This window comes from Schistocerca piceifrons, chromosome X (assembly GCF_021461385.2).
Source record: "Schistocerca piceifrons isolate TAMUIC-IGC-003096 chromosome X, iqSchPice1.1, whole genome shotgun sequence".
Classification (NCBI taxonomy): domain Eukaryota; kingdom Metazoa; phylum Arthropoda; class Insecta; order Orthoptera; family Acrididae; genus Schistocerca; species Schistocerca piceifrons.
Genome location: NC_060149.1, coordinates 725,211,309 through 725,239,211, shown reverse-complemented (window position 1 = coordinate 725,239,211; position 27,903 = coordinate 725,211,309). Strand labels below are relative to the sequence as shown.

At 38.7% G+C, this 27,903-nt stretch overlaps 1 protein-coding gene across 1 annotated transcript in view; it reads left to right on the top strand.

Moving 5' to 3' along the window:
• The window catches only part of LOC124721483 (probable histone-arginine methyltransferase CARMER), a 133,113-nt gene extending 106,338 nt beyond the window's left edge, over nt 1-26,775 (top strand). Inside the window, 2 exon segments of the mRNA XM_047246489.1 lie at nt 20,158-20,291; nt 24,513-26,775. Coding sequence (XP_047102445.1) covers nt 20,158-20,291; nt 24,513-24,629 — 251 coding nt within the window. The 3' untranslated portion in view covers nt 24,630-26,775.
• The last annotated feature ends 1,128 nt before the right edge of the window (nt 26,776-27,903 follow it).

Sequence of the window (27,903 nt, the reverse complement as noted above, 5' to 3'; positions counted from 1 at the left end):
GGTCCTCCCATCTGGTAGACCGTTTGCTGGCGGCAAGTCTTTCGAATTGACGTCACTTCAGCGACTTGTACGTCGATGGGGATGAAGTGATGATGATTAGGACAACACAACACCCAGTCCGTGAGTGGAGAAAATCTTCGATCCAGCCGGGAATTGAACCCGGTCCCTTAGGATTGACATTCTGTTGCACTGACCACTCAGCTACCTGGGGCGGACTACCAACAACATAATTTCCCATTTCACATTCTTATAATGCACAGATGGAAAATGGCCCCCTCAGAAGAGTACACTGTTAATTATAAGACCCATCTTGATTTATCGGGCAATGCTGGATTCCAAGGAAAACATTGGGGCATCTGAGGGCCCTCCTTTGGCTTGTTGATATAACAAACAGATGCCAAACTGTATACTTTTTGGCATACCCCACACAAGGCATGTACATAGCGCAATCCTGTTGAATATGTACAACGTGACAGTTGAGCCAGGACCACTGACTTGCCCATGAGTGGAACAAGATGCAGAAGGACAGCGATGTTGAAGGGCCAGAAAAGTCAAGAGTGTGGACCACACCTGATTGACTTGTACCCGCTGGGTTCACCACGGGTGAAGACAAGGGGTGCCATAGCTTCACAGCACTCTTAGTGTCAAAGGCATCATCACACAGCAGCTCAGCAGAAGGCACAGTCACCTGGCCAATGCCACAGGGTGCAAGGGGCTCTTTACGGCAAATACCTAACTTTGCTACCTGCCAATTATCGGAAAGCAGTCCTGTACCACAGTCGTAAGTTTATGTGAGTAAACGATCTGGGCAAGTTTGGCTAAGGAGGTGGTCAGACAAGGAGTCAGGTGCTGAAAATCACATTGCTAATTAGAACATATGCATGCGAAGTACCACATCAGAGTACACTCACACCAGCATTTAAGTGAGAGGTCTTGCAGGTTGATGATCCGGACCGCATGAGACTGCAATTGCACTGCCACCACATGGGTTTGATGACCAGAGTACTGCTTGAGCAACTTTGCTCCTCAAAGCTAAGTTTCTAGAGCATGGGGAGGACTTAAAACTTTGGCTTCCTTACTCCTTGCCCTTCTTGTGGCTTGTTGCCCTTACCCATTGTTCATGTGAGTGATACACTGCCAAGAAACTGTAATAAAACCTAAGAACATACTCTAGCTTCTTAATGTGGCGTAGAGGCAAAATAACTACACTACTGGCCATTAAAATTTTGCTACACCACAAAGATAACGTTCCACAGACGCGAAATTTAACTTACAGGAAGAAGATGGTGTGATATGCAAATGATTGTCTTTTCAGAGCATTCACACAAGGTTGGCACCGGTGGCGACACCTACAACGTGCTGGCATGAGGAAAGTTTCCAACTGATTTCTCATGGACAAACAGCAGTTGACCAGTGTTGCCTGGTGAAACGTTGTTGTGATGCTCGTGTAAGGAGGAGAAATGCGTACCATCACGTTTCCGACTTTGATAAAGGTCGGATTGTAGCCTATCGCCATTGCAGTTTATTGTATCGCGACATTGCTGCTCGCGTTGGTCGAGATCCAATGACTGTTAGCAGAATATGGAATCGGTGGATTCAGGAGGGTAATACGGAATGCCGTGCTGGATCGCAATGGCCTTGTATCACTAGCAGTTGAGATGACAGGCATCTTATCTGCATGACTGTAATGGATCGTGTAGCCATGTCTCGATCCCTGAGTCAACAGATGGCAACGTTCGCAAGGCAACAACCACCTGCACGAACAGTTCGATGACGTTTGCGGCAGCATGAACTATCAGCTCGGACACCATGGCTGCGGTTACCCTTGACGCTACATGAGACAGTAGCGCCTGCGATGGTGTACTCAACGATGAACCTGGGTGCACGAATGGCAAAACATCATTTTTTCGGATGAATCCAGGTTTTGTTTATAGCTTCATGATGGTTGCATCCGTGTTTGGTGACATCGCAGTGAACGCACATTGGAAGCGTGTATTCGTCATCGCCATACTTTCGTATCACCTGGCGTGATGGTATGGGGTGCCATTGGTTACATGTCTGTCACCTCTTCTTTGCATTGACGGCACTTTGAACAGTGGACACTAAATTTCAGATGTGTTATGACCCGTGGCTCTACCCTTCATTCGATCCCTGCGAAACCCTACATTTCAGCAGGATAATGCACGACCGCATGTTGCAGGTCCTGTACGGGCCTTTCTGGATACAGAATATGTTCGTCTGCTGCCCTGGACAGCACATTCTCCAGATCCCTCACCAACTGAAAATGTGTGGTTGATGGTGGCCGAGCAACTGGCTCGTCACAATACGCCAGTCACTACTGTTGATGAACTGTGGTATCGTGTTGAAGCTGCATGGGCAGCTGTGCCTGTACACGCCATCCAAGCTCTGTTTGACTCAATACCCAGGCGTATCCAGGCCGGAGGTGGTTGTTCTGGGTACTGATTTCTCAGGATCTATGCACCAAAATTGCGTGAAAATGTAATTGCATGTCAGTTCTAGTATAATATATTTGTCCAATCAATACCCGTTTATCATCTGCATTTCTTCTTTGTGTAGCAGTTTTAATGGCCAGTAGTGTACCTTTCTCTGTGAAACTTGCATAGATTAGAGCACCAGGATGGTTTTTTCTTATATGTTGAAACATAATACTCTTAATTCCAGAGACCTGTAATAGTTTGTAGAACTCTAAAAATGTTTGTATAGATGAGTCATGTAATTCCTCATAGAATATTTTAAGTTTGATTATATCCCATCATGTTCAAAATACATTAATAACTTAAAGCAGCCATCAATCCAAAGATTGTTTAAACACCACAGTGCATTACTAGGTATGGTCCTGGTGGAGGCAGTACACTGTTACATTCCTTTGACCTTTGAAATGAGTCACCCGACTAGTTATGGTGGGGGGGGGGGGGTGCTTGTATTGGAATGTGGATTCCAAACTACAGTGCAATGAGGCATTCTTCACATCATCATTCACTGGCAGAGGTGAAAGAAATGATACGTAAAAATCATTGGACTGACCAGGGTTCGAACCCTGAGACCTTCGGATTTGTAGTATGGCACTTTCCCACTGAGCCACCGCAAAATAAGGTACTCGTTCAAAATCCAAACATACATCCTCTAGAAATTACATCATCCTTGTCATTTTATTGTGTATGGTAATTGTTCACACATTAACAGCCATGTCTTCCTGTGAAATGGTGTGTTCAGATTGAGAACTTAGAGTTGAACTACATAGATGCAGAACAAGTGGGAAGATGATACCGAAGTTTTACCAGGACTGCTAAGGGAGCATATGAGGAAAATAGTTAAGCTATCTCTAATAGCTGATGACACTTGAGCATGTGTTGTCTATTTGAAATAGGGTTTTCTTATGTTCATTGTGTCCTGTATTGATTTCAATAAGTTAAGTACCAAGAAATAAAATGTACCTCACCTTAATGCACCCATTTGTTTTTTGTAATTTTATCATTTCAGTATCACAGCTTTTGAACTTCCTCAGAAGAATTTTCGATTATTGTCAGTTTAAAATCATTGTTGTGAATTCTTTTTGTAACCCATTGTGATGAGTTTTTGTTATTTTTATGGTAAAAATTTTCAAATTATTCATTCCAGGTGTATTGGTGTGCTTAAATAGTTTTATGTGTGTGATTATAAGTAGTATATTTAGGATAATTTAATTCATCACTTTGTGTGTGTGTGTGTGTGTGTGTGTGTGTGTGGGGGGGGGGGGGGGGAGTGAGACTATTCCATGTACACTTCCCAGCAGCACTGCAGTTTGAATAGGATAGCGATAACTCCTGTGTGTCTCAAGAGGTGACTAAATGGAGCTGCAACATAGGCAAGCCTCCGAAGTTTACAAAAGAAAAATGATTAGTTCTTTCTTTCAGTTTAATACAACCACCATCACCAGCCTTCTGGATTATTTAAATTTTATGTCTCATTAAGGGTTTCACCTCCTATTTTTTTCTAAATTTTGCAGCAGCACAGTTTATCTGGGGAAGGACTCCTTAAGTGGCACTCATTGTCTGCAGTGAATCATCATCTTCCACGCACAAAATATCCAAAATGGTAGCCAGTCCAGTGTTGAGTCAACATGTACCCTCTGTCATAGCTGCCTGACAACACAATGCTGAACTGTAAATGCCCCGTACAGGCTGTACAGTAGGCCTCCATCTTTCCTGGGACACAAGGATCCTGGAAAATGGCCCCACTGTGCCAGGTGACCATTGCCATGATAGGGTGTGACCCATGGAGCGAACATCTGATTAAGAGTATCATCAGGGTAGATCTTTAAAAAATAACCGATCAACTGTGTACAAGTAAATGGCTGTACTAACCCGGCTTTCTCAGGGGACAGAACTAGCAGTTGTTTTACAAACACTTATTACCCTCTAATAGTCCCATCTCTGGCCATCCTAAGAGATAAGGGTCAAGTATGAAGGAATAGAACTAGACAGTTTACACAATATCTGGTATGCTATAGAACTGACGGAAGATTGTTTACAGCACCCGAACCTCAATTCTTCGTGGAATGTGTGGAGGAAAAGTTTGGAGAAGTAGCGGCATCAGAAAAGACTAGTAAACTCCCAGTTTGTTAAAGAATTCAATTCTCATGTATAAAACAGCCTCAAACATCTGATTACATTACAAATGAGTTAATGTGTTAAGTATTTGAAATTCAGCAAGTGAGAAAAGTTTAAAGGAGGTTTGAAATTATTCTTAAAGTTTGTTGGCAGCCACCAAGTACTCTAATTCTAAAACACTGGATGAATCAAGTCCAATTATTTGCTTACCATCAGTTAACGTATTATATCTCTTAATGCATAGATTGATTGATTTTTAAATTCAGTCAATGACTATACAAAATATTGAAAATCAGATTTTTGTTGCTTGCTGAAGCCATTAAATGGGCAATCTCCAACTGGTACTGGCTTCTACAATAGCAGTTCAGTAATGTAGGTTTCAAATGGATCTGCTAATTAAAACAAGTGCTACACAGTCAGAAACACTCCAAAAATGTAATGAACTGGGGACATACCAGGTACTCTGCCTCCACATAATAGCCTCAATTTGATTCAAGGCACGATGTTCCGCAAGATATCTTGACTGTCAGACTGACGATGAATTGCGAACCAACCTAGAATGACAAGGAGACCATTTTGTACAACACATCCAGAGAGATCCTAAGGGCAACTGGATAGAGACGGGTTCTTTTGTTCTCGCATTGGAAGGGAACATCCTACCTGAAAACATTAAATTCTTATGTTCTTTCACCTGCGAGATCCTACTAGTTCTTGTATTTCAGACACATGTCCTCCCATTTTACTGCTGAACCTATTTGTGGAAATTATGAAAAAGCACTGCATGAAGAAAGACGATGCAAAAAACTTTCAGTGTATTCTTCATGCTCAGATTTGCCCTGTATTCTAAAAGGAAAATACAAATGTGTAACATTTGGTTGACATCCTACTTAAGTCAAAAGGAAGTATACTAGCTCCATCCTGTCAATGTGGAAACTAATTCTGCAAACACTACCTAATCTGTAGTGACACAGATTGCTTACTTCATTATAATACCCCTGGCCATGAAGTAAGTCAGACTACCTGTTCTATAGAGAAGCAACAACTACCTCAGCTCCCAGAAGTATAGCACCAGCAGAGACCTCCATGCTCATAAGGTCAGAGAAACCTTGAGTACCTCTGGCATCACCTGAGAGAATGCCAATGAAGGTTCCCACCCAAAACCAAGCAGATCTATGACCTGATACTAGCTACTGGTGGGGTGTGACAGGACAGTCCTATCATTATTTTTTTCTAGAATTTTAAACTGAAAATTCCTATAAGAACCAAAACTCCTGAGATAAAAAGAAAAGAGAGAAAATTCTAAACCTGAATCTGTAATGGCAGTTGTAACTGACCTGGACCACCCTTTGAATGCAGATGAGCCCATTTATATGAGTATTACATCACTATCACAGGAAGTGCAGGAACACCTAGTAAAATAATGCATACACACTAACACCTTCACTGCTTTCAGTATCCATTTTTTGACATTACTTCGATGGATCTGTGATGGTTAGCACCACCTAGCAGGGCCTGTCAGCTGGTGACCATTTAACTTGCTGTGTGCATTGACTTCAAGAGCAGAAATTCTTAGGAAATCACTTGCTTAATACTATCTTGTATTTTGCAAAAACTGAATAAACACTGAAAGGGCGCATGGAGGTGTCTGTATGCAGCTACACTGGGACGCTTTTGGTGAGCAAGTGCTGCTTAACACTACACCAGAATCTGTGCCAAGTTGTTTGCCACAATAACAATATGTAATATTTAACCCCTCACTTGACGAAGTAAGGAGTAATTTCTTTCCACAACAGTTACTGCCAGCTTTTTTATTATTAAGGAATGCTTTGGTCATTTGCGAGGCAGCAACATGATGAATTGTGGTGGACAGCTACCAGGAATATTACTTTCTGAATTTGAACTCTGCTTGCTTAATGCAGAAGAGTCAATGCATTTTAGTGATGCACACAGTACTTCCTGCAACAAAATGGAATGCTCAGGGAGATCTCTATGATAGTGACATCTACTCAGTTGTTGTAGCCTTATCAGACAATAGAAATAACGAGTTTATGCCACCTTGGTCTCATAGCTGAGCCAACTGACCAGCCGTGCCATTGTAGGTACACAGGAGAAAGCAATCGATGAGGTGGTATGAGATGCTTCTATTACCATCATATGCAATATGGATTCTACAATCCTCTATTCTTTGGGCCTCCTTTGACAGAAATCGGAAAACTTATTCCAACAGCATCTGTCAATAGCCAACTTAATTTTATTGTAATCACACTGTGTGAAAGCAAGATTTTTAATGGAGGGGGGGGGTGAGGGGAGGGGGGAGTGAACAATGACTCTCTTCTGTTAGGTTACACAGCCTCATCTTCTCTAGTATGGACCAAATTCATCTGCATTCTGGTCATTTACTTCAGTAATCTCTGACATTGCCGCTAATGTAGACATCACCACCGTCCAAATTATTTTAGAACGTCTTAACAGCACACTATGCAAAAATGTGTGTCCAACAGTTACCATCCCGCTTTTGCAAATCACCAGCGCCTTGCAGAACACGGAAATTCAACCGGAATGCAAGCGCCTTGACTTTGACAGGACCCTTCCCTTAGGCCTGACAAGATGCTTAATCCAATGTTAAAACATCTCAGCAGTATCAGTAAAAGCAGTGCCCTAGAGTTTTTTTAACCCTGTAGTGCCAAGACCAGTCATATGACTGGCCAACGAAAGCACGTTCTCACTGAGAAATGAAAAAAAAAAAATTAAGGTATTCAGTAGTATCAACATATTTATAAAATGTAACTCATCCAGTCAGTTTCAATTACGCCCGGCTTTTATTTTGTCACGTTATGATGATTTGTTTTGAGTGAAACAATATATGCATTTATTAAATGGTCAATTCTGGACATACTTGTTTTTCTTTTGTTTCTGCCACAATATTGTAAAGTATTCTGTGTTATTAAGTATAACTGGATGTTACTTTTCAGAATGGAGATGCAGTAACATGTGCTTGTCGTTCTTACATAAAATTAATTCTAAATTCCATGTGAAATGTAATTGTATGAAATAATTTGAGTTGTAACACAAGATTGACAGGAATATCTTTTTCTAACTTAGTGACGGTGTGAAGTCTGTATCCACGGGAAGGATGGGAAATAAGATATTTAATTTTGTCATGTATGGTCTTGTGTCCATTAATTAACAACTATTCCCCTGTATAGTGGAGATCCTTCATGGCGACAATTTCATACCATAAAGCACAATGTTAGTGCCTACTACCTTGAAATTGGGAAAATGTGCACAAAATGCAAGCAGTTACTGACCATTTTGTCTGATAGTCAGTTTATGTAAATTTCTGGAAAGAAGGTTAAAAAGTGGCTTTGTTGGTGCTTGTAATCTAGATATTCCTTCCTCAATTCCAATGTAGTTTCCAAGAACTCCAGTCCATCAGTGACCATCTTCTGTATCTAGAAGCTGCAGTCCATGATACCTTTGCACACTGACACGTGATTACCATGTTTGACATACGAAAGACTTACTGAAGAATGTCTTTGCAAACTATTCTTCATATTTCATAAAAGGTGTTTTTGGGATGCCTGTCAATTTTTGTGGATAACTTTCTGTTACTTTTATTGTTTCGGGTCCAAGGGGACACAGCTCTTTGTAGCCAACACGATTAGGAGAATCAGGACTCCCCGGTATCTGTGACGTATACTTCCCTCTTTGCATAACAGTAAACAGTAATGTAACTGCTGTGGGACCTACAGCATAATTAACAATATATGATGTTGATTTCCACTTCTATTACAGCTCTACATCACTGTGCACTGTGGAATATCAACTTGAGAGAGCTATACATAATGGACATTGTTGGTCTAAAATCGGGAGTATTGTTTCTCAGCAGTGAAATTGTGTGTCGTACATTTCTACAGACTCAGGTCTTTACATCCTCAGCCTGAGTTTTACTTAGGTCAACTGCTACTGGTAGTTGAACGCTTCCAGTTTGTAGGTATTCTATTTAACAACATACTAATTTTGTTACCATACATGTGCCAACTAAAGGCAAATTGTATGGCATAACTTCATGCTCTTCATTTTCTTAGAAGTACCTCATGGGGAACAGATGGGATGGTTTTACAAAATGTTAGTTTTATCTCCCTTATGTTATGGATGTACTGTCTATTGTTCAGCAGCACTATCCATACTTCAATTGTTACATCCTCTACCCTTTAGTGCAGTCAGATTAGCAACTAGATCCTATTTTTTAAACACCTTGGTGTTTTCAATGCCAGCAACACATAGTGAAGTATGCAGTCACAACTGAACAGAGGCCCAAACACCTTAGTTAGCACACTGTCCTAAAACCAATGGATCCAACTTGTATTGAATAGTCTCAGAAAAGGCAGACAGGCAGAGGTGTAATTTGAGGACCTATGCTGTGAACTCAGATTTCGTCTGCATCTCCCATGTAATACATCTCCTACCTGATAGTGTGGATGGACACGCTCCACGATTCGCAGGAAATCAGATCCCACCACTTACCGAATACATATTGTACTCAATCCTTCATGATTAGCAGCATATTTAAATTTTATACACTGATGGCTCAAAGGTCAGCAATCTTGTTGGTTATTCCTAAATGTACACAGGCAGCTACAAGAAACATTCTACCAAAAGCACTGCACAACTGACAACTGTAGCCAGAGCTCTTGTGACACATCAGAGCTCTTCCAGTCCATAACTTCTGTGTGCAGTGATTCTTTGAATGGAATGCTGGCAAAAGAAAAATATTACTTGCAAAAACATGCTGGCCTCCAGTATTCAAAATCTGTATGACCTACACAGACCTGGAATTCTTGTAACTTCCCTTCGGACACTAAATCATGAAGGCAACCACAATGGCTACATTAGCTCTGAGATCCCAAAGTACTGGCGTTAGGTCACATCTGTAACACAGTATGAAGGCCTGGGAAAAGGAATAGCAAACCACTGCATTCCTCAAACTAACTTAGAGAGATGGGAGAGACCACTAAGGAGTGTTGAACTTCAAAGCCTCCCCAAAAGAAGGCATTTTCTTATGAAGCTTGTGCATTTGCACACCAGACTCGCATGAATTTGTCCTGTGACAAGTATTCTTGCGCCATTGTGTGTGTTGAGTACCCCCCCTGATTCTCTCATATCCTCACAGAGTATGTCGATCTGGTGGTTGATCTGCAATGTGGTCTGAAGCTGGATATGTTGTTACCACAGATACTACATGATAATACTGCAGGTGCCAAGTACATTGTAAATTTTTTGTGAGAATGTGGGCATAATAACAAAATGTCATCCTCTTTTGAGTTGGTGTGGGTGATAAGTATGAAAGGATTGCCTTGTGACATGCTACAGATATTGATTGAAAGTAACAGAGCTACCAATTTTTGGAAACTGAAAGGACTGATAAAGTGCTAATAAGAGTCCCTGTAAATAATAATAATAACTGCTTTTGTTGTGTTCAGAAACTTCTGTGATATACACTATCTGGGATTTATAGGAACACACTGAAATATAAATATGATTGAAGAACTTTCAAAGACTTTAGTGTGTGTTACTTTAAAATTTTAGAATTGCAAGGAAACACATTTACCTGAGACTGTTGGAGAGTATCGAATTCCAGACTGTTCACACTTTTAACGCCATCTTAACTCTGATGAAAGGTGTGGTCTGTATGTAGCAAGCATCATGATTTGTTTGCTAACACTGTTTGATTGCAGTTTATACTAAAATAATAATTGTTTATATTTTCTGTGTTTATGTTCATTCCAGTGTTTTTATTCGTATTGGAACCGTTACTGTAATTCTAAAAATGAGCTTTGTGCTGATGCTGTGCATTTCTAAAATTATATGATACGTTTCTTTTGTAGGGTTGAATGTTTCCGTAACAGTGAAACCGAACTCGGACATTGTTAAAGTACCCAGATTTGTTTTAATAATACTATGATAAGCAGATGTGGGAGTCAAACAACACTTGCTAACACCTATCATTTATGTTGAATGCCTCAGGTACCATATTGTTTACAGCTTTGTAAGTTCAGGTCAGAAGGTAGTGCAAATATGGAAAGTCTCCAACAACATGCTATTGAGCTCTGGCAGAAAATATTTAGAAATTTGATTCATGATTAGAACGGCTTATTTGGTTTACTCATTTGAGTAATAAATATCAGAAGTATGGGAAGGCATCCATGTTTTGAAGTGCTTAATTTTCTTTTATGTTGTCTTGTGAGACTATGAGAAAGTGCATTTTTGTGTGTTAACCATGTAAATCGTTTCCTTGTTGTAAAGCTTTATCTTTTCAGTAATGATGTTTGCTTTAAATTGTATGTTTTTTTTAAATTTTGGCTGTATGTCTGTGTGCATGGGTGTTGCTGCACTTCTCTACAGAGCTGGTGCAAGGTGTTTTGATGCTCTAGACACGCAATGTAATTTCCCTTCCCAGCCTTGGCACTGTGTTACACCCCCCCCCCCCCCCTCACCACCCACCCACAAAAAGTGAAACAAATAAAAATGTTTGTATCCTCCTCAAGTAGACAATGTACTAGATGATGTAGTAACGTTAAAGAAAAGAATTTGAGTTGTCAATTGTTTGGATCTTGCCTGCGTTTTTTAAAGATATGGCCAAATTATGGTTATTTTACATTTTCATGTGGGTTTCTTGAAAAACATGCATTTTTTTATCCAACAGATGCTTAAGTTTTTCAGTGGTGTTGGTTGAAATTACTGAAGCCTATGAGGGGTAACTTTAAATATATACAGCTGATGGCAAAAAATTATGTTCTATAAACATTTTCAGCTGTTGTTAGTTACCTACTCAAATTATTATTTGATGTATAACAAATTTGTGAGGGCCAATTTTGAAAAAAGATATGTCTGAACAAAGCAGAATTGTCAGTGTTAATATTATTTATTCCCAGGCAGTTCCACCACAAAAGCTAGTAACTTTCCGAGAGAGATAAAAGGTTTTTCCCATAAGTCACATTTACTTCTATGTACAGGGGTTGGACAGAAATGCACACTTTGAACATACATGCAGGTGCCAGTCATCCTGCAGTTATTTGACCATGAACAGCACCTGTGCAGTGTCCTCAATATGTTGCAAGTGTCAGTCATCGTCAGAACAATCTTCTTGTAATCTTGAGTGTCTATGTCCGTACTAAGTGAATTTGAATGTTTGCAAGTTGTTGGAACTCGTATAGTGGGTGCTTTCATAACTATGGTAGCAGTAGTATTTGGTGTTTTAAGAGGTACTGTATCAAATATTTGTATCATGCAGGGAAAGTGGAAAAATATTATATGTCAAGTCACAATGCGGATGGTAGTGCATGTTGAGTGATCATGACAGATGGTCATCGAAGAGGATTCTTACAAAAAATAAGAGGACAACTGCTGCAAAAGTCACTGCAGAACTGAATGCTGCACTTGCGAACCATGCCAGCACAGAAACAATGTGAAGGGAGTCCCGTTAGCTGGGAATCAAAAGGCTAGCTGGAATTGCAAAAACAGCTCAGTGATGCAAATGCCTGTAGCAGAAAAATGTATCGTTGAAACCATAAAACGTGGACTATGTAGCAAAGGAAAGAAAATCAATTGGTCAGATTTGGGGATTCGGAGATGATTTGAGCAGCCATATTGTGCTATTACTACCAAGGAGAGTGTGACCATTTTGGCCGAGCAGGTTCATCACATAGTACGATATTTGTTCCCCAATAGTGGTGCTGTGTTCAAAGACGACATGACCCCTATTCACAAAGCTCACATCATCCAGGACTGGTGTTGTGAGCATGAGGGTGAATAGCTGTATCTCCCATGGACACCAGAGTCACCAGATTTCAATATTATTGAATCTTTGTGGTCTACTTTAGAGGGAAGGTGATAACTCTACAACTCCATCATTGTTACCCAAACTTAGCAATATTTTGTGGAAAGAGTGGTATAAAACTCCATTGAAAAGAACAGAGGGCCTGTATTTATATCTTTGGAGATGACTAGAGGCTCTTTTGAATGCCATGGGCTTGCTGCACCATATTTTTGTCCAACCTATGTACAAGCATTTCTGATAAAGTACAGCTCAATGTCTCCCCTTGCTTGATAATTTTGTTTGTTCATTTCAAAAATGCCTTCTTTTACAGTTTACTCACATTATGAAAATTGAAGAGAGGCTGCATTATATTAGAATTTTTTTAATTTATGATGTGAGGTATGACCTAGCCTTGACACCAAAGACTTAATTTTAGATCTGTGTTACACTTAAGGTGTATTTGCCATATCTGGTGCACTTTTAAGGTGCTTCATGTTTAATTAATTAGAATATTTTTTCAAATACAGAAATATGTGCCTAGCATTCCATAAGTCTTGCAGTAAAATCTGAGTATGTAGTTGTACTGTCACGACTTAGATTGTGGAAAATGAGCAGTATTAAGTGCAGAGATTTATTGTTGAGGAAGATAATTTTGTTACATATCTTCACAACAAAAATCCAGTCACACCACTTCTAAGTTGCAAATCCCTCTTTGGATTGCGTGTCCTGTGTTAGTTACCTGAAGACGAGTGTATAGGGAACAGAATAGAAGCTGTATGAAGGGAGAGGTAAGGAGGTGTCAGAATACTACCTCGTCCCACACACATAATCCAATCTCCCCCCAACCCCCACCCCATTTTCCGGATGCTATTAAAATCTTCCTCACTGCTGTGTGTCATTGCAATGATTTTATGTTATGATCTGGAGCAAAACTGTTGCAAATGTTAATAGAAAGAAGACTACTGTAATGATGGTCTTTTTATTTGTGGTAGAAATATGATGTTACTAAAACTTGTCCTTACTATCCAGCTTCCTACTATTTGTCCATGATAAGTTGACGAATTGTGCAGTAGCTGTTGGGAATGGCCTTGCCCCCACATTAGAGCTGCTGATGGGTGAGGAGCGGTAACAGAAAGGCAGAATTGGTTGCTTGTAGCAGCGCTGTCGCCATTACCCATGTTTTGTGCTTAATGTGTAATTGGAGGTTGCACTTTCGGAAATAGTGTCCAATGAAATGACTTGTGTCGGGTCAGAAATCACCTGATTTGTTGACATATTCAAGCATGAGACTTTTACCTACAACTTATATATTATTTATTTATGAAAAATGAAAGTAAATTAATGTAAAACTTAAGACACTAAGAATCAAAAGTCAAAAACTGATTTTTGGAATCTGTTTACACATTGCATTTATTCGGTACAGTGCAGCAGTAATGTTTATAAAGTATGCTTAATATGCATAAAAGAATTATCAAAATGATATTCACTAAAGATCACATTCATTTTGTGTTTGAATCATCATCATCATCGTCGTCATTATCATCGCCATTGGTTGAGGGCATGGTATTGATCACTACTTCATTGAGACCATTTCTATTATTCCATATTGTGTCCAATACTCTTGCTCCAGCTGCTGCCCTTTCCTGCAGTAACTGAGAGGGAAGAGCATTAACAAGATTCTGCACCTTTCCTTTAGCATTTCACCAGTGACATTATTCTCCCTGAAATTGTTTTGTTTTGACCCATTCCAAGTCTGTCGGATTTAGATCACAGTTGTAGGGTGGTAAACAGTCTACTTTGTGGCCTCTGTGGACAGTTATTTTATTCACAACATAAATGTTAGTTTTCCTTTACTTTAGATAACAGTTGAGCCTTCCTCATTGAGTCATTGCAGTCTATTTTTCTGTCTCAGAACCACTCTAACATTATAATCCTGAGATCATATTTATTGGGTGTTCTCTTAACCTGCCTTCTGTGGTATGGTGCATTATCCATCGCAATTACAGAATTGGATGGAATATTAGGAGCCACCATATCTGCAAACCATTTTTCAAAAGTAGTGGCATTTGTTTGTCCTAGGTAGTTACCCACAGTTGACTTTGCCAACAACTAAAGATGTGATTTCGTGATAAATCTGTTCTTGAATCCCACACTAGCAAGAGTCAACTTCTTTGAGGTACTACCCTACGAAGTAGAACCAATAACACCTTCTGCATGCCAATATTTGCCAAAAGTCATGTTGTTGTCAATCCATGACTCGTCCAAGAACATCATCTGATGGTTTTCATTGGTACCAGGAAACACGAATGCCAAGACATGATGTCAGGAAGCTTCAGTAATACAGCTCATATGTTACGCATGCAACACCAAACAAAACCCATTTATTTCAATACTTTTGTGAGTGAAGTAGTCCCCATCTCCAACCAATCTTCTTTCACAAAACTGGCAAAAGCTTCCGCAAGCTGGGCACAATGTGTTTCATATTGTAGAATTTCTCCAGAGTGTTTTGCATGACCTGCCTATTGAAATAACCTGTTTCGTGCATGACATCTCCACATGTTGCCCTAAGCAAAAGGTGGTATACTTACCAGATTGTTGGACCACAATGAAAGGATGTCAAAAGTAAAGATTTAACACAGCTGTATGTGCACTGCACTTAATCACTTAGTGTGAGTAATGTTGGGAGTAGTGGAATAAGAGATTTCTGTACACTCACTCCCACACCACGTGCCAAAACTATGGTGTGTTTACAGTAATTCTCTATATATGCAATTGAAATAGGTTTAGAAATAACACACATTTATTATACATGACTAAAGCAATTTTACAGATTTGCTGTAGCTATATTAGTTGATACATTATAACAGGGCTCTAGGCGTGCCTACACATGCATGCACCCTGCTGGTTCTGTAGAAATCAAGTCTTCAATCAGTTTCTTCCCACATTTGATGCAGCATTTCCCTATAAATCTGTTCAAAAGCACTGTTGATGCAAGTTCACAAATATGGAGTTAGGTGGAGAGAGTGCAGAAGCTATGGCATGAATTGCTGATCATTTACACCATGACATTCTCAGATTCCCATTTAAGAATTCATGAACATCATAATGGAAGTGGAGTGGAACACCATCCTGTTGGTAGATGGCACTGTCGGTTTCCATTTGTGGCATGAGTCAGTTTTCTGACATGCCTAGATACATGATTCTTGTAACAGTCTTTTTGCAGAAGAAAACAGGACCATAAACTGTAAACTGAGAGACTCCACAGAACACATTAACTTTTGTTAAATCTTGAATGTGCTGCATGTTAGTGTGGGAGTTCACTGTCCCCAGAGTTGCATGTCATGCCTGTTCCCAATGCAATTCATAAAAAATGTTACTTGATCAATGAAGATGAGTTTCTCACAAAACTTGTCCTCTGCCATAAGCTGTTGCAACTCTGTCAAAAATTAAAATCTCTGACTTTGGCGTTACCTTAAGATCTTCAAAACATTTGCTTGTCGTATGTTCTGATCTCTGCTTGCTCTGTTTATCGACTTCTGTTGGCTGCGTGTGAAACACACATGCACACAGTCAACTGTTTGTGCACTTGTTACTGGTTGACTCATTGATTTCCCCTTGCAGAGCCATCCTGAAGCTTTCAACTGCGCATACCATTGGCAAATGGCAGGGGCAGGGGCAGGGGCAGGGGCAGGGGCAGGGAGCTGCCCCCCCCCCCCCCCCCCCCCCCGAAATAATTAACAGCAGATAGCTCTAAGGGGTCATTGTGACTCTGGATGAGGAAACCTTGAAGAAGTGGACAAAAATGATGTAAATTTGCGATCACTGTTAAGATACAGAGCCAGCAGTGGAGATCATATTCTTAAAGACCAATTAATGACCAGTGATGGGAAGACAATGTATACAAGTTCTTTCATTCAAAATGAACTTATTAACACAGTTGGTCACTTAATACAATTAAAAGTTGTAGAAATGCCAGAAAGTCTGTCTTTTCTTTTTATTCTGTTTTAGCAGATGACACCACTGACATCTGTCAAATTGAACAATTTTCTCTGTGTACATTATGTAGAGGAGCAAGCTTTCAAAATCTGAGTAGATCTCCTGGCATTCATCCCCATTTATGATGTCTCTGGAGCAGGTTTGGCTGACACAATATTGAAGACCTTGTCAGCATTAGGTCTTGACGTAAACAAAATGAGGCCAAAGGTATGATGTTGCTGCCACAATGAGTGGGCAAGTCAGAGGTGTACAAGCTTCCATCACAGAAAAGCTATCGTTGGCCCTATATACACATTGTTCTTGAGACACTCTAAATTTGTATGTGTCGGATGCAAGCAAAATACCTTCTATAAGAAACTGTATGGGTGTCATAAAATAAAGAAAAGTACTGAGCTGTGCCTTCCTACCCATTGGGATTCGCACAGTAAAATAAGTTTCCCTTTCTTTTGTTCTGGACAACATTCATAAATCATTGATTTCAATATTTCTGTTCTTTTGGCTGACAAATGAAAGAATCCCCAGATTTATATTTGGAGCCTATCTTTCTCTCCCTTTGCTAAATAATAGAATTAAGTGACACGGCATCTAAGGCTCTCACGTTGTGTTGTCCTAATCATCATCATTTCATCCCCATCGACGCGCAAGTCGCCGAAGTGGCGTCAAATCGAAAGACTTGCACCAGGCGAACGGTCTACCCGACGGGAGGCCCTCGTCACACGACATTTCATTTCATTTCATTTCATTTCATTTCACTCTAAGTAGAGCTATTAGTCAATTTACATTTCTTGTTAAGTTTTTTGTTTTGATCCAGGTGTTGTCAATCACCCCTAACTTATCTGAGCAGCTTCAAAACAAAAATATTGATCTTCCCCAGGCCTTGACTAATGTTATGAGTATCTTACACCTTCTGTCAAAGGAAAGGGCAAATGCAGATGACTCATTTAAAGCCTTGTATAATGAAGTGAAGACATTCACTGGCCAAACTTGACATTAAGGAAGAGATTCCAAGAATTTGTTGCCTTCAGTCAGCATATAACAATGTCCCTTACACCACAGAAGAAGAATACTACCGACGAGCTGTTTATGTGCCATACCTGCACGATTTTTGTAACTCACATAAAGAATGCTTTGAATCTCTCAAGGAAGAGTTGCACCCGTACAAAACATTCTTCCATAGTTGTGTATCACAACAGATTTCTGTTCATTGGATGCTGCTTTTAATTTCTACGAAGAAGATTTGTCACATACAGATATTGCACAAAGTGAGTTTATGTTGTGGAGAGAATAGTAGAGTCAGGAAAATCCTTCTAATCTTCGAAAAACAGCTATGAGTTATCTTGAAAGATGTGACAAGACAGTCTTCCCCAACATTTATATCCTTCTGAAATCACTCGCAGGTCTTCCCATTTCTGTCGCAACTGTAGAGTGAACTTTATCCAGTCTGAGAAGATTGAAGACTTACCTAAGGAGCAGTACATCTGAAAGTAGCCTTAACGAGCTTGCTTTACTTCCTGTCCACAGAGACATTATAGTTAGTGATGATGAGGTTCTTGATAAGTTTCCAAATGTACCAAGAAACCTGGATGTTGTTTTGTAAACATTGTTCTATGTAAAAAGTGAAGTTCCTTGTCAGTTCGATAAACAATTAATAAAAAGATTGTTACTGCATTGTCATTTGTCCAGCAGTCAGTTTAATAACCAATCTTGTAAGGGCTGTCAAAAACAATTTCTTGGTGAGATAGCTCCTGACTTTTTGTATTCAGTTATCAAATACTTGATTGTAAAGTAGACAAGAGACATTAGAAATTTGCATATGACATCCTCAGAGAGTTTTTAATCCAAGTCCAGCCCTCTGATTTTAATTCATTCAATATTATTTCTTGTTGACATTGATGTGTTCTCCTGTGAATCCATTTTTGAACCTAACATTTCCTCTTATCCCCCCTCCCTTCATTTTTGTGTTACGTCTCAACTGTTATTAATGAATAATAAAAGCAATGACAGTAGCGACTGCTCTGGTTTTTAAGCACCACTGCACTTCTGTAAGAAGCACTAGCTGAAAGTTCATGAAATTAGCTTGTTCCAGTGACTTGAAGAAGCAAACTTGAATAAGTTCTTGTCAATGTAAACGCCTCAGAAATTTTGAAAAATTTCCGCTACCAGTCACAATAAAAGATTATTTATTCATCAATCGAATTAAGTCGGGTGATCCTGAGGGAATTAGATTAGGAAATGAGACACTTAAAGTAGTAAAGGAGTTTTGCTATTTGGGGAGCAAAATAAGTGATGATGGTCGAAGTAGAGAGGATATAAAATGTAGACTGGCAATGGCAAGGAAAGCGTTTCTGAAGAAGAGAAATTTGTTAACATCGAGTATTGATTTAAGTGTCAGGAAGTCATTTCTGAAAGTATTTGTATGGAGTGTAGCCATGTATGGAAGTGAAACATGGACGATAAATAGTTTAGACAAGAAGAGAATAGAAGCTTTCGAAATGTGGTGCTACAGAAGAATGCTGAAGATTCGATGGGTAGATCACATAACTAATGAGGAGGTTTTGAATAGAATTGGGGAGATGAGGAGCTTGTGGCGCAACTTGACTAGAAGGAGGGATCGGTTGGTAGGACATGTTCTGAGGCATCAAGGGATCACCAATTTAGTACTGGAGGGCAGCATGATGGGTAAAAATTGTAGAGGGAGATCAAGAGATGAATACACTAAGCAGATTCAGAAGGATGTAGGCTGCAGTAGGTACTGGGAGATGCAGAAGCTTGCACAGGATATAGTAGCATGGAGAGCTGCATCAAACCAGTCTCAGGGCTGAAGACCACAACAACAACATTCATCACATGACTGGTTTCGGGCTTGTGCCTATCCTCAGGTGTTTATACATTCATGTCCATGTTTATATTGCTGGAGATCACTGTATAAATACAAAGAAAATTATTTGCTGGTGAGTAAACAGATACAAGTGGAACAATTGTAAGTGGCATTACAGATATGTTTTTGACAAATGCTGGCTTGCCACTTACAATTGTTCCACTTGTATCAGTTTAGTCACCAGCAAATAATTTTCTTTGTATTTATACAGTGATCTCCAGCAATATAAACATGTACATGAATGTATAAACACCTGAGGATGGGCACAAGCCCTAAACCGGTCATGTGACAAATAATCTTTTATTGTGACTGGTAGTGGAAATTTTTCTACACCTTATAGAGGAACAGTCACAGAGTTCAACAGTATCCACTATGGATAAAATTCACCTCGGAAATTGCTTGCAGAAGCTAATCATTAGTTAGTGGATGCAAGCCTTTCAATGCATACAATAATGCTTGACATCTATGGGCATCTCAATGTGGGCAGCACTCTAAAACAAGTGAATGTCTTTCAACTAGTGCTGATTTTCTCTGCTTCTGACAGCACCAGCAAAATCGTCAAATTATCATGGACAAACAATACTTGGCCTGTATGGTAGTGTCTGACTGTTATGTTATCCAGAATGCAGAAAATTCTTCCTGTCATTCATTATTGTAGCAATGATACAACTAATCTGCATGATCTAGTGTTTCCTTCCAGGTTATTTAATTTGGAACCAGCTGCTGTTTTATGTGCTGTAACATAGCTTTATATAACCAGTGTTTTTCCTTTTAATTTTGCATGAAATATGCTAAAGATAGCTGTACAGTACAAATTAAATTCGAAGTGTTTCATTGCATTTCAATTCATGCAGATGGTCAACCGAATATTCACCCAGGATCCATTTCAAGTACTGGACGTCAACGAGTATGTGCAGGAACTGCTACATCTACCCAGGCTGCCCAGTTGATAGGTGGTGGAATATCACCAACGTTATTTACATCACCGGTTAGTAATTCTGTATTTAGAAGTGTGTGTGTGTGTGTGTGTGTGTGTGTGTGTGTGTGTGTGTGTGTGTGTGTGTGTGTGTGTTTCAGAAAGGCAGTGATAGGTTAGGAGCGTAGTAGCGTATTTATTCTGTGACCATACAATTTTAGTTTTATGTATCACAGTAGTAACGATTGTTGCTGAAAGTATGTGTCTGCAATAAATTAGGTTCCTGCTACTGGTCTTACAGGCAACTAGTGATTGTTGTTGACTTTGTACTCAAGTCAAAGATAATGTTAAATGTTGTGTGGCATTGTCAGTTTGATTAATTGCCCTTCTCCCGCGGTAGGAGACAGTATTACTTTAAGCGACTTCATATTGCAGATATTCATAGCTCTTACTTCTTTCTCATGCAGAGACTGTGATTAAAGTTTGCACTTAAGTCGCAAACAGAGATTTTTTGCAAGTTGTCTGAACAGGTTGGTTTTATTTAACAATTTACATACTTCGCAAATGAAATGAAGATGTAATTGTTATTAAAATTGGGGAATGAATTCTTCAATATCCTTTCAGGAGTTTACTGTTTTTGTTTTGTAACAAAAGTTCAAAATAAACTAACAGTTATCAGTGGGAACAGGAACATGTTATTACCTGTCCCAGGAAATTTGAAGGCCTGGCCAGGGAGAGGAGGTAGTAACAGCATACTTTCTAATAAAACTGGAGTGCTTCTACGCACTACACATCTGTGTGCTAATGCCCTGTATAACATAAAAACTGTGTGTTGTTTTTAGACTTATTTATTATGATGTCTTATAAAACAGAATCCCATAGGCAGGACTTTTTTTTTAGTTTCCTTGCTAGCCTGTGTGACAAAAGCTGTTAACTTTCTCATAGTTGATGTTTTGTGGTATTGTTCACCATATCACAACATTGCTTTCTAACAAGACATTTATCCATCGGATATTTTATTGCGTGCTCTTTCTTTGCCTTTTTGGGGTAGTATTTGAATCCCATTCCCCTCACCATCGTCTTTACCTGCTGAAATTTGTGCATCGACTTTCTCAGCGTTAACAAATTGCTTGCACCTTTTGTCGTCTTTTCCCTCATCAGAAATTTAATGATAGCAGCTAGCTGTAGTGGCAGCCTACAAAGGAGAGCATTTTCTATCATTTTACTTACTTGCACATGGGAATTGAAGCAAGCTTTTCATCTTTGATATTTCCTGAACTATTTAAGACATTGTAATTCTGTTTTCACCCAGATGAATTGTAAAATTTAATTAACTTAAAACAGATACTAATCCGACATGCATACATGTGGTTGGACTGACACACCAACTGGAAGCTAAATACATGGCATCTTAGGATGATTCACCATTTGACTGTAGTAACAGTTCTGCTCTTGTTTCTGCAGAGCTTTGAAAGAAACGTGAACATCATAATTGAATGATTTCGTAAAACATACTATAACATTGCATCATAAGTTTAATGTTGAGATTAACACTCCCATTACAAAGTTACATCAGTAACAGCAACAAAAATGAAATTGTGAAAGAATGTGGTCATGAACACTTCCTTAAAATTTCATTTATGTCAGATGTTTCAAATGCCCATCATCTATTGCAATACTTGTTAGCAGTTGTTACTGCAAGGGTGTCTGAATGGACCAAAGAGATTCCATAAACATCATAGCATGTGCTGCACAGTATGAAGTTTTAAATCCTCTTGAATCGCCAGGACTTATGCGTAGACGTTATCTTTCAGTTTTGCCCAGAGAAAAAGTTCAGTGGAGAAAAGTTCTGTGGCATCAAATCAAATAAACAAGCAAACAAACAGGCCAACTGACAATATCTTTACATCCTATCCAGCGAGCAGGAAACAGCTGGGCTAGAGCATTCTGAAAAATGAGCAAGTAGTGAGCTGGGCAGCTATTGTGTTGGTACCACATACATCTACATATTTCGAGTGGTACTTCCTCTGGGAGAGCTGGCAGCACTTTGCTAAGAAATGGTGTGTGTCATATTTTACCTGTTAGGTTTCTTCAATGAAGTACAGACCAGTCACATAGTCTTCAATAACCCGTCACCATACTTTCACTCTCAACTGCCTCCAATTTTCAACCTGCCTCAGCTAGTGTGGGTTCTTGGTGATGCAATAATGCATTCAACTCTGCATGATTGTAAATGTAATTTGACTGGCACAAATAATTCCAAGAAGAAACACGTTGTCCTGATCTTGCTTCAGAACCAAGTGACAGAACTCCATGTGTCTTCTCCCGCCTTGCTTCTTCCCCCGCCTTGCTTCTTATGAGCAAAAACTGCCTGAACATCTATTTTGCTTGATATGCTCATTACAGGCTTGTTACATACCCTTTGCAAGGTATTCCAGTGCACTTTCAATACAAACTGTCATTCTTGTTGTACACCTTGTGTCAGGATACCTTTGTGCATACAGTTCAACTGTTGTCTTCATGTTCCTTCTGCATTCTGTGCATAGTAGTATCATATCCAGTTTTTCTTGATTTGTGAATGAAGCATATTTTTTTAAACCAAACAGCACTCAAACACATGAATAACACAGACAGAATGAAAGCTACAATTCCTTGGTGCTCCTTTTATACTGGTGTTGCAATGGTACAAAACAGTTTCCTCCTTGTGCAATGTGACATGTTTCCCTATGTGCTTATTAAGAACTTCTTTGTAAGATAACCAGTGGTTTCATGTTCAAAAATGGTAAATTATTTCTAACTATTATAATTACCCTGAAACTAGTAATTGGATTATGAAGTGTAAAATGCCATTGAATTGGTCTGTTTTAGAACTATTACACTAGTGAGGGAAATTACTATAATTTTATTTGAAAAAGCAAAGTTGATGCCACTATCTCTGTACTTAACGTAGCAATGGAAAGGGACTGTGTGTAATTTAGGTGAGGACCTTCGTAAAATTCTTTTGGGTGAAAACAGAATTAATATACCTTAAATGGTTCCAGAAATAGGTGGGTCAGCAGCTTAGCATAGTCACTTTGTATAAGGTAGTGTCTCACTAATCTCAGATAGATTTCAGATTGGTCCAAATTGCTGTGATTGAGTTTGTTGTTCTCATCTCAAAACACAATAAGACAATTAATGATACTGTTGCATGCAAAAGTGGGTTTCAGGTTGTTTGATCTAAAAGTTCGACATCCCTTGATGTGACTCGTGATAGAGGACTTTACAGAGAGACAGTTGTATCTGTCCATCGGTGTAGCTTATCTGAGAACACAGAATATTCTCTCTCATTATAATCAAAACCATTTGCATAAGTGGAAACAGATTATTTTATTCCAGGAACATTGTGAGCAGTTTCTATGTTTCACATAAGTGTACATTTTTGTTGTTGCTAGATGGCAACTACAATAATAAATTGGTACATAATTACCCTAGATTGTGTAGGATCTGATGACTCTTACTGAATTTAATACAAAAATAATTAATGGCATCTCCAATGATATAGTGTCCTTGTATAGAAGACTGGACAAAAATTATGAGATTTGCTGCTGTGATTTGCAAGTTCTTATGGCAAAGGAGGACTAGTGCTTGACATACCTACATGTAAACTTGGTAGTTTCACCCTTGCTGACACAGAGGTTATTTTTGAAACTCACGAGGAGGATTGCATCCGTACACATTGTTGGACTGCAAAAGCATTCTGTCCAGTCTGTTGTTCTAAGTTTCAGAGTGGGGTGATCAGCATTGGTGACTGAGTGGGTTTTCATTGTCGTACTCTGCTCGATTTTCTGTGTCAGCCAAACAGTTTGAGGGACAATTTCATTGTGATTATTTGTTACAATTTCCATTCAGTTTTGTGTCCAAAGTAGGCTCTACCAATACTTCCTCCTAGTTTATTTTGCCAACATTCGCTAAGAAACTCTGACTGAACATACGGTGACCGATAATCGCTGTCTGTTCTCCTTACAGTTACTGGACTGCTGCATTCAGGTACCAAGGATCTTTTTGTAGAATTTTTTCACAAATAGTATAAAAACATCACTGTGTTAGTGTGTAGTATTATTAAAATTAAGAATATATGTCTTTCAACTTTGTACAAGTGGGACATGAAATGGAAGAAACCTGGATGAATCTGTTTTTTCAATGTTTGGTACTGCTACATGACAATAACAAATTAAATTATTGTGTTTCTCTTTGTAATATTTATATTATTATTATTATTATTATTATTATTATTATTATTATTATTTTCAGACTCATCAACTAGTCCTCCAGAATACTTCTCATTACCCAGTGAACAACAGTTTAATGATAGGAGACTATGTAACTCCTGGCAGCACAGTGTTGACAGCACAGAGTTACAGACAGTGAGTCCGTGGATATAACAAACAAAACTGAGGTTTTTACTTGCAACTTGTGTGTAGACTTTAAGTGGAAGTACCACTTTTTAAGGGCTGCTAATATTTTATGTAAAGTGGCTTGCTCTCATGTTGTAAATCCGAAGAAAAGTGTTGTCACCTCAACTACCTCTGAGATGAGCTCTGTGTGTGTGTGTGTGTGTGTGTGTGTGTGTGTGTGTGTGTGTGTGTGTGTGTGTGTGTGTGTGCACACATGCGTGCATGTGCACACATGTGCTGTGCATACTTACGGATTATTTCTCAAAGGATTGAGAAATGTAGGTATCACTACATAACAGACGAAGATTTTACCAAATTTACATAAGAGAAGACTGACTTAGCATGCATAAGTGTAGAAGTATGAAGGATTGTAGAACTGGAGCATGTATTATACAGTTCCATCTTGTATTCAAAAGTAAGTCTTTTACAGCTTCTGTGAAGTATACATTCAGCTGATGCCTGATAAGCATAGATCAGGAGCTACAGTATCTGTGCCTCTGTGTTGTGGTGTCAGTTTTCCTGAGTTGAATGGTGGTGTGTTAGTGACATATAGAATTTAAATGTGTGTGACCAGAAGAAGGAAAATGAACTTCTCAGTTTGGTTGCAATTCCCTCCCCATCCATGCCCCCCCCCCCCCCTCCCCCAAATCCAGTATTCCTATGTGAGTGCTTATTGTTTTAAATGACAATGAATTTAAAATTGGTTTTAATTTATTTTATTTGTATTTTTATAATTGACATTTTTAATGTTTAAAAATGCCTTATTGCTGATAATATGAAGACTTGTACTATGTACGTTTTTTTAAATACATTTTATAGGTTTTAATTCTAAATATTGTAACAATGCCAAGTAATGAAAACCTTGGAACAAATGTGAATGTGTTCGTTTTAGAACATTATGCGAGTGTAGATTTACTATTTTACTTTCAAATCAGGTTTAGAAAAATTTTGATTTTTTTCCCTCCCCTCTCCTTATCACTAGTTTTTTGTGTTGCTTAAAATTTGTGTGTGATAGACATTACTAGAAACTTACTGTTTGATATTGTGATGTATTTGATGTATTCAATTATATTAGCCCTTCAAGTTGGTAGAGTCTGTGCGCATGCCTAGTGCACTGGTGGTAGTTTATATGTCTGGCTGCTAATGAACTTGCTGTAGTTAGGAAATTATTAGTAGGAAAGAAATAAAGGTTTCAGAAATTAACAATATATGTTTGGTATGATTAAAACATGCATTATTATTTAAAATTGGTTTTCTTTATACAATAGCTTGAAAAATATCTTTGAAACAAAGTCCTACACTGCAGTCTCTGCAGCAGAATGCTGTTTCTTGCAGCATACTGTTCATCTCATTTTAAGCTTGCTCTTATACGGTTTGAAATGCCTTGTTGTGGGTGGGTCAGGCGTAACACCTTCTGAAGGGCAATCTCACAGAGGTTAAGCTACATTATTCCTGTGAATTTCCAGCAGTTCTGGTGTGAGTAGTAGCCTGAAATTTACATGTACTTCTTCCTTTGTCTTTCCACCGGCTTTATAAAAAATAAAGACATCATGCACTATAGTATTGATTAACCTTCTAAACATTTTTATGTACTACTTTACATCTTCTTCCTTCCTTGACAGAAGGTTGTATTTCCAATCTTTCAGATCTACACCACCGATAAAAATATTGTGTTATTTAATGCACTGAGGCTTTTGTACTCTTATGCCTCTTGGGGTTACTGTAGCAACTAAATCTGCAGCATAATGGTTAGTTTCACACGTGATTATTTCACATAAATATGTCTTTTTTTTTTTTTTTAATGCTTCTGCTGCAAAATTCACCTATATCACACGTTCACATTTACCAACAAACAGTGTTTTTAAAGGCAACAGAAGAATAGTTAACTTCTTCCCACATCCAGTCTTCTTCATGCTGACATTTTGCAGTGGTGCAACTCGTGTGACGTCCTCATGATCCTCAGTTTCTACTTCACGTTTTTTATTGTTTCTTCCAAACTGTCAGTATCATTGTAATCATCAACTGTTGTAACAGTTAGACTGCAAATGGCGAGTACACACTCAGAATACTGCCAGTCCAGATCCCAACTTGAAGGGTTAATAAATAAGTTGCATTGTATTCTTTCTTTATTGTTCAGAATATTTCTTTGTTGTGGTGATTAATATGTAACTACACTTGCTATCTTTAATAGATCCAAAATATGTGTAAAACTTAGTGCAATGTTGCTGTCATTGTGATTTACACATATTCTGCATGGGAATTTTGTGGATGCTTGCCATACCTTCTGTTGAAGTAGAGAAACATGTTGCAAAAACAGTTTTATAACTGTGAGAGTGGATTGTCACTACACAGTGAAGTTAATAGGTTGTCTGATCTGTATATGAGAATCAAATGCCTATTGGCATGTAGAAAAAGTCAGTTTTTTGCACAGCAGGTGAATAGGCACTTACCCATGAAATATTCAACAGAATAAGTGACTTCATGGGAACAAGACCTTGCTAAGCTTTATTCTGAGAAACTATATTATTGTAGTGTTCATGACTTCACTGTGTCAGTGATTAAACATTTACAATAAGAAGTTGTTTTCACATATTTAAATGATGTGATAATATGGGCACTTCTTTTTTATTTTATTTTTTGATTGTTCGTGACTTCACTCTTTTAGTGATGAGGATTTTACTGTTGCTTATTGTCTTCATACCTGTAACTGTGTGGAGACTTGTTTGTTTTAGTGATCATGACTTCACTGTTTTTCAGTGATTGTAATTTACAATTCAATGTTGTTTTCAACTCTGTAATAATGTGATATGGGACCAGAAGTTCTCAACTATGTGAAAGTATTGTACCGTTTTCTTTATTTCTGTTTTGAAAAGTCCATTCTGTTGCAGATGAGTGTGATTTAAAAATGGATTTGGTAATAAAATTGTGATTGTCAGGAAAAAATACACCAATTACACTACTTTTAAAAGACTATCATTTGTAGGCATTAAATACACTTGTTTACTTCCTGTTCTGTGTCTCATTTACTTCTGCCATTTAAAAGCAAAATATTCTGGAATCAAATCTTTGAAACTAAGTAACTGCAGAGAAGAAGAGGGTGGGGAAGGAGAGAGGGAGGGGGAGGGGGGGGGAGAGAGAGAGGGGGGGAGAGAGAGAGAGAGAGAGAGAGAGAGAGAGAGAGAGAGAGGTGTTGTTTAAATTAACAGTTTGGTGGCATAAGTCTGTATTTGTTAAGAAATAAGTTTTCT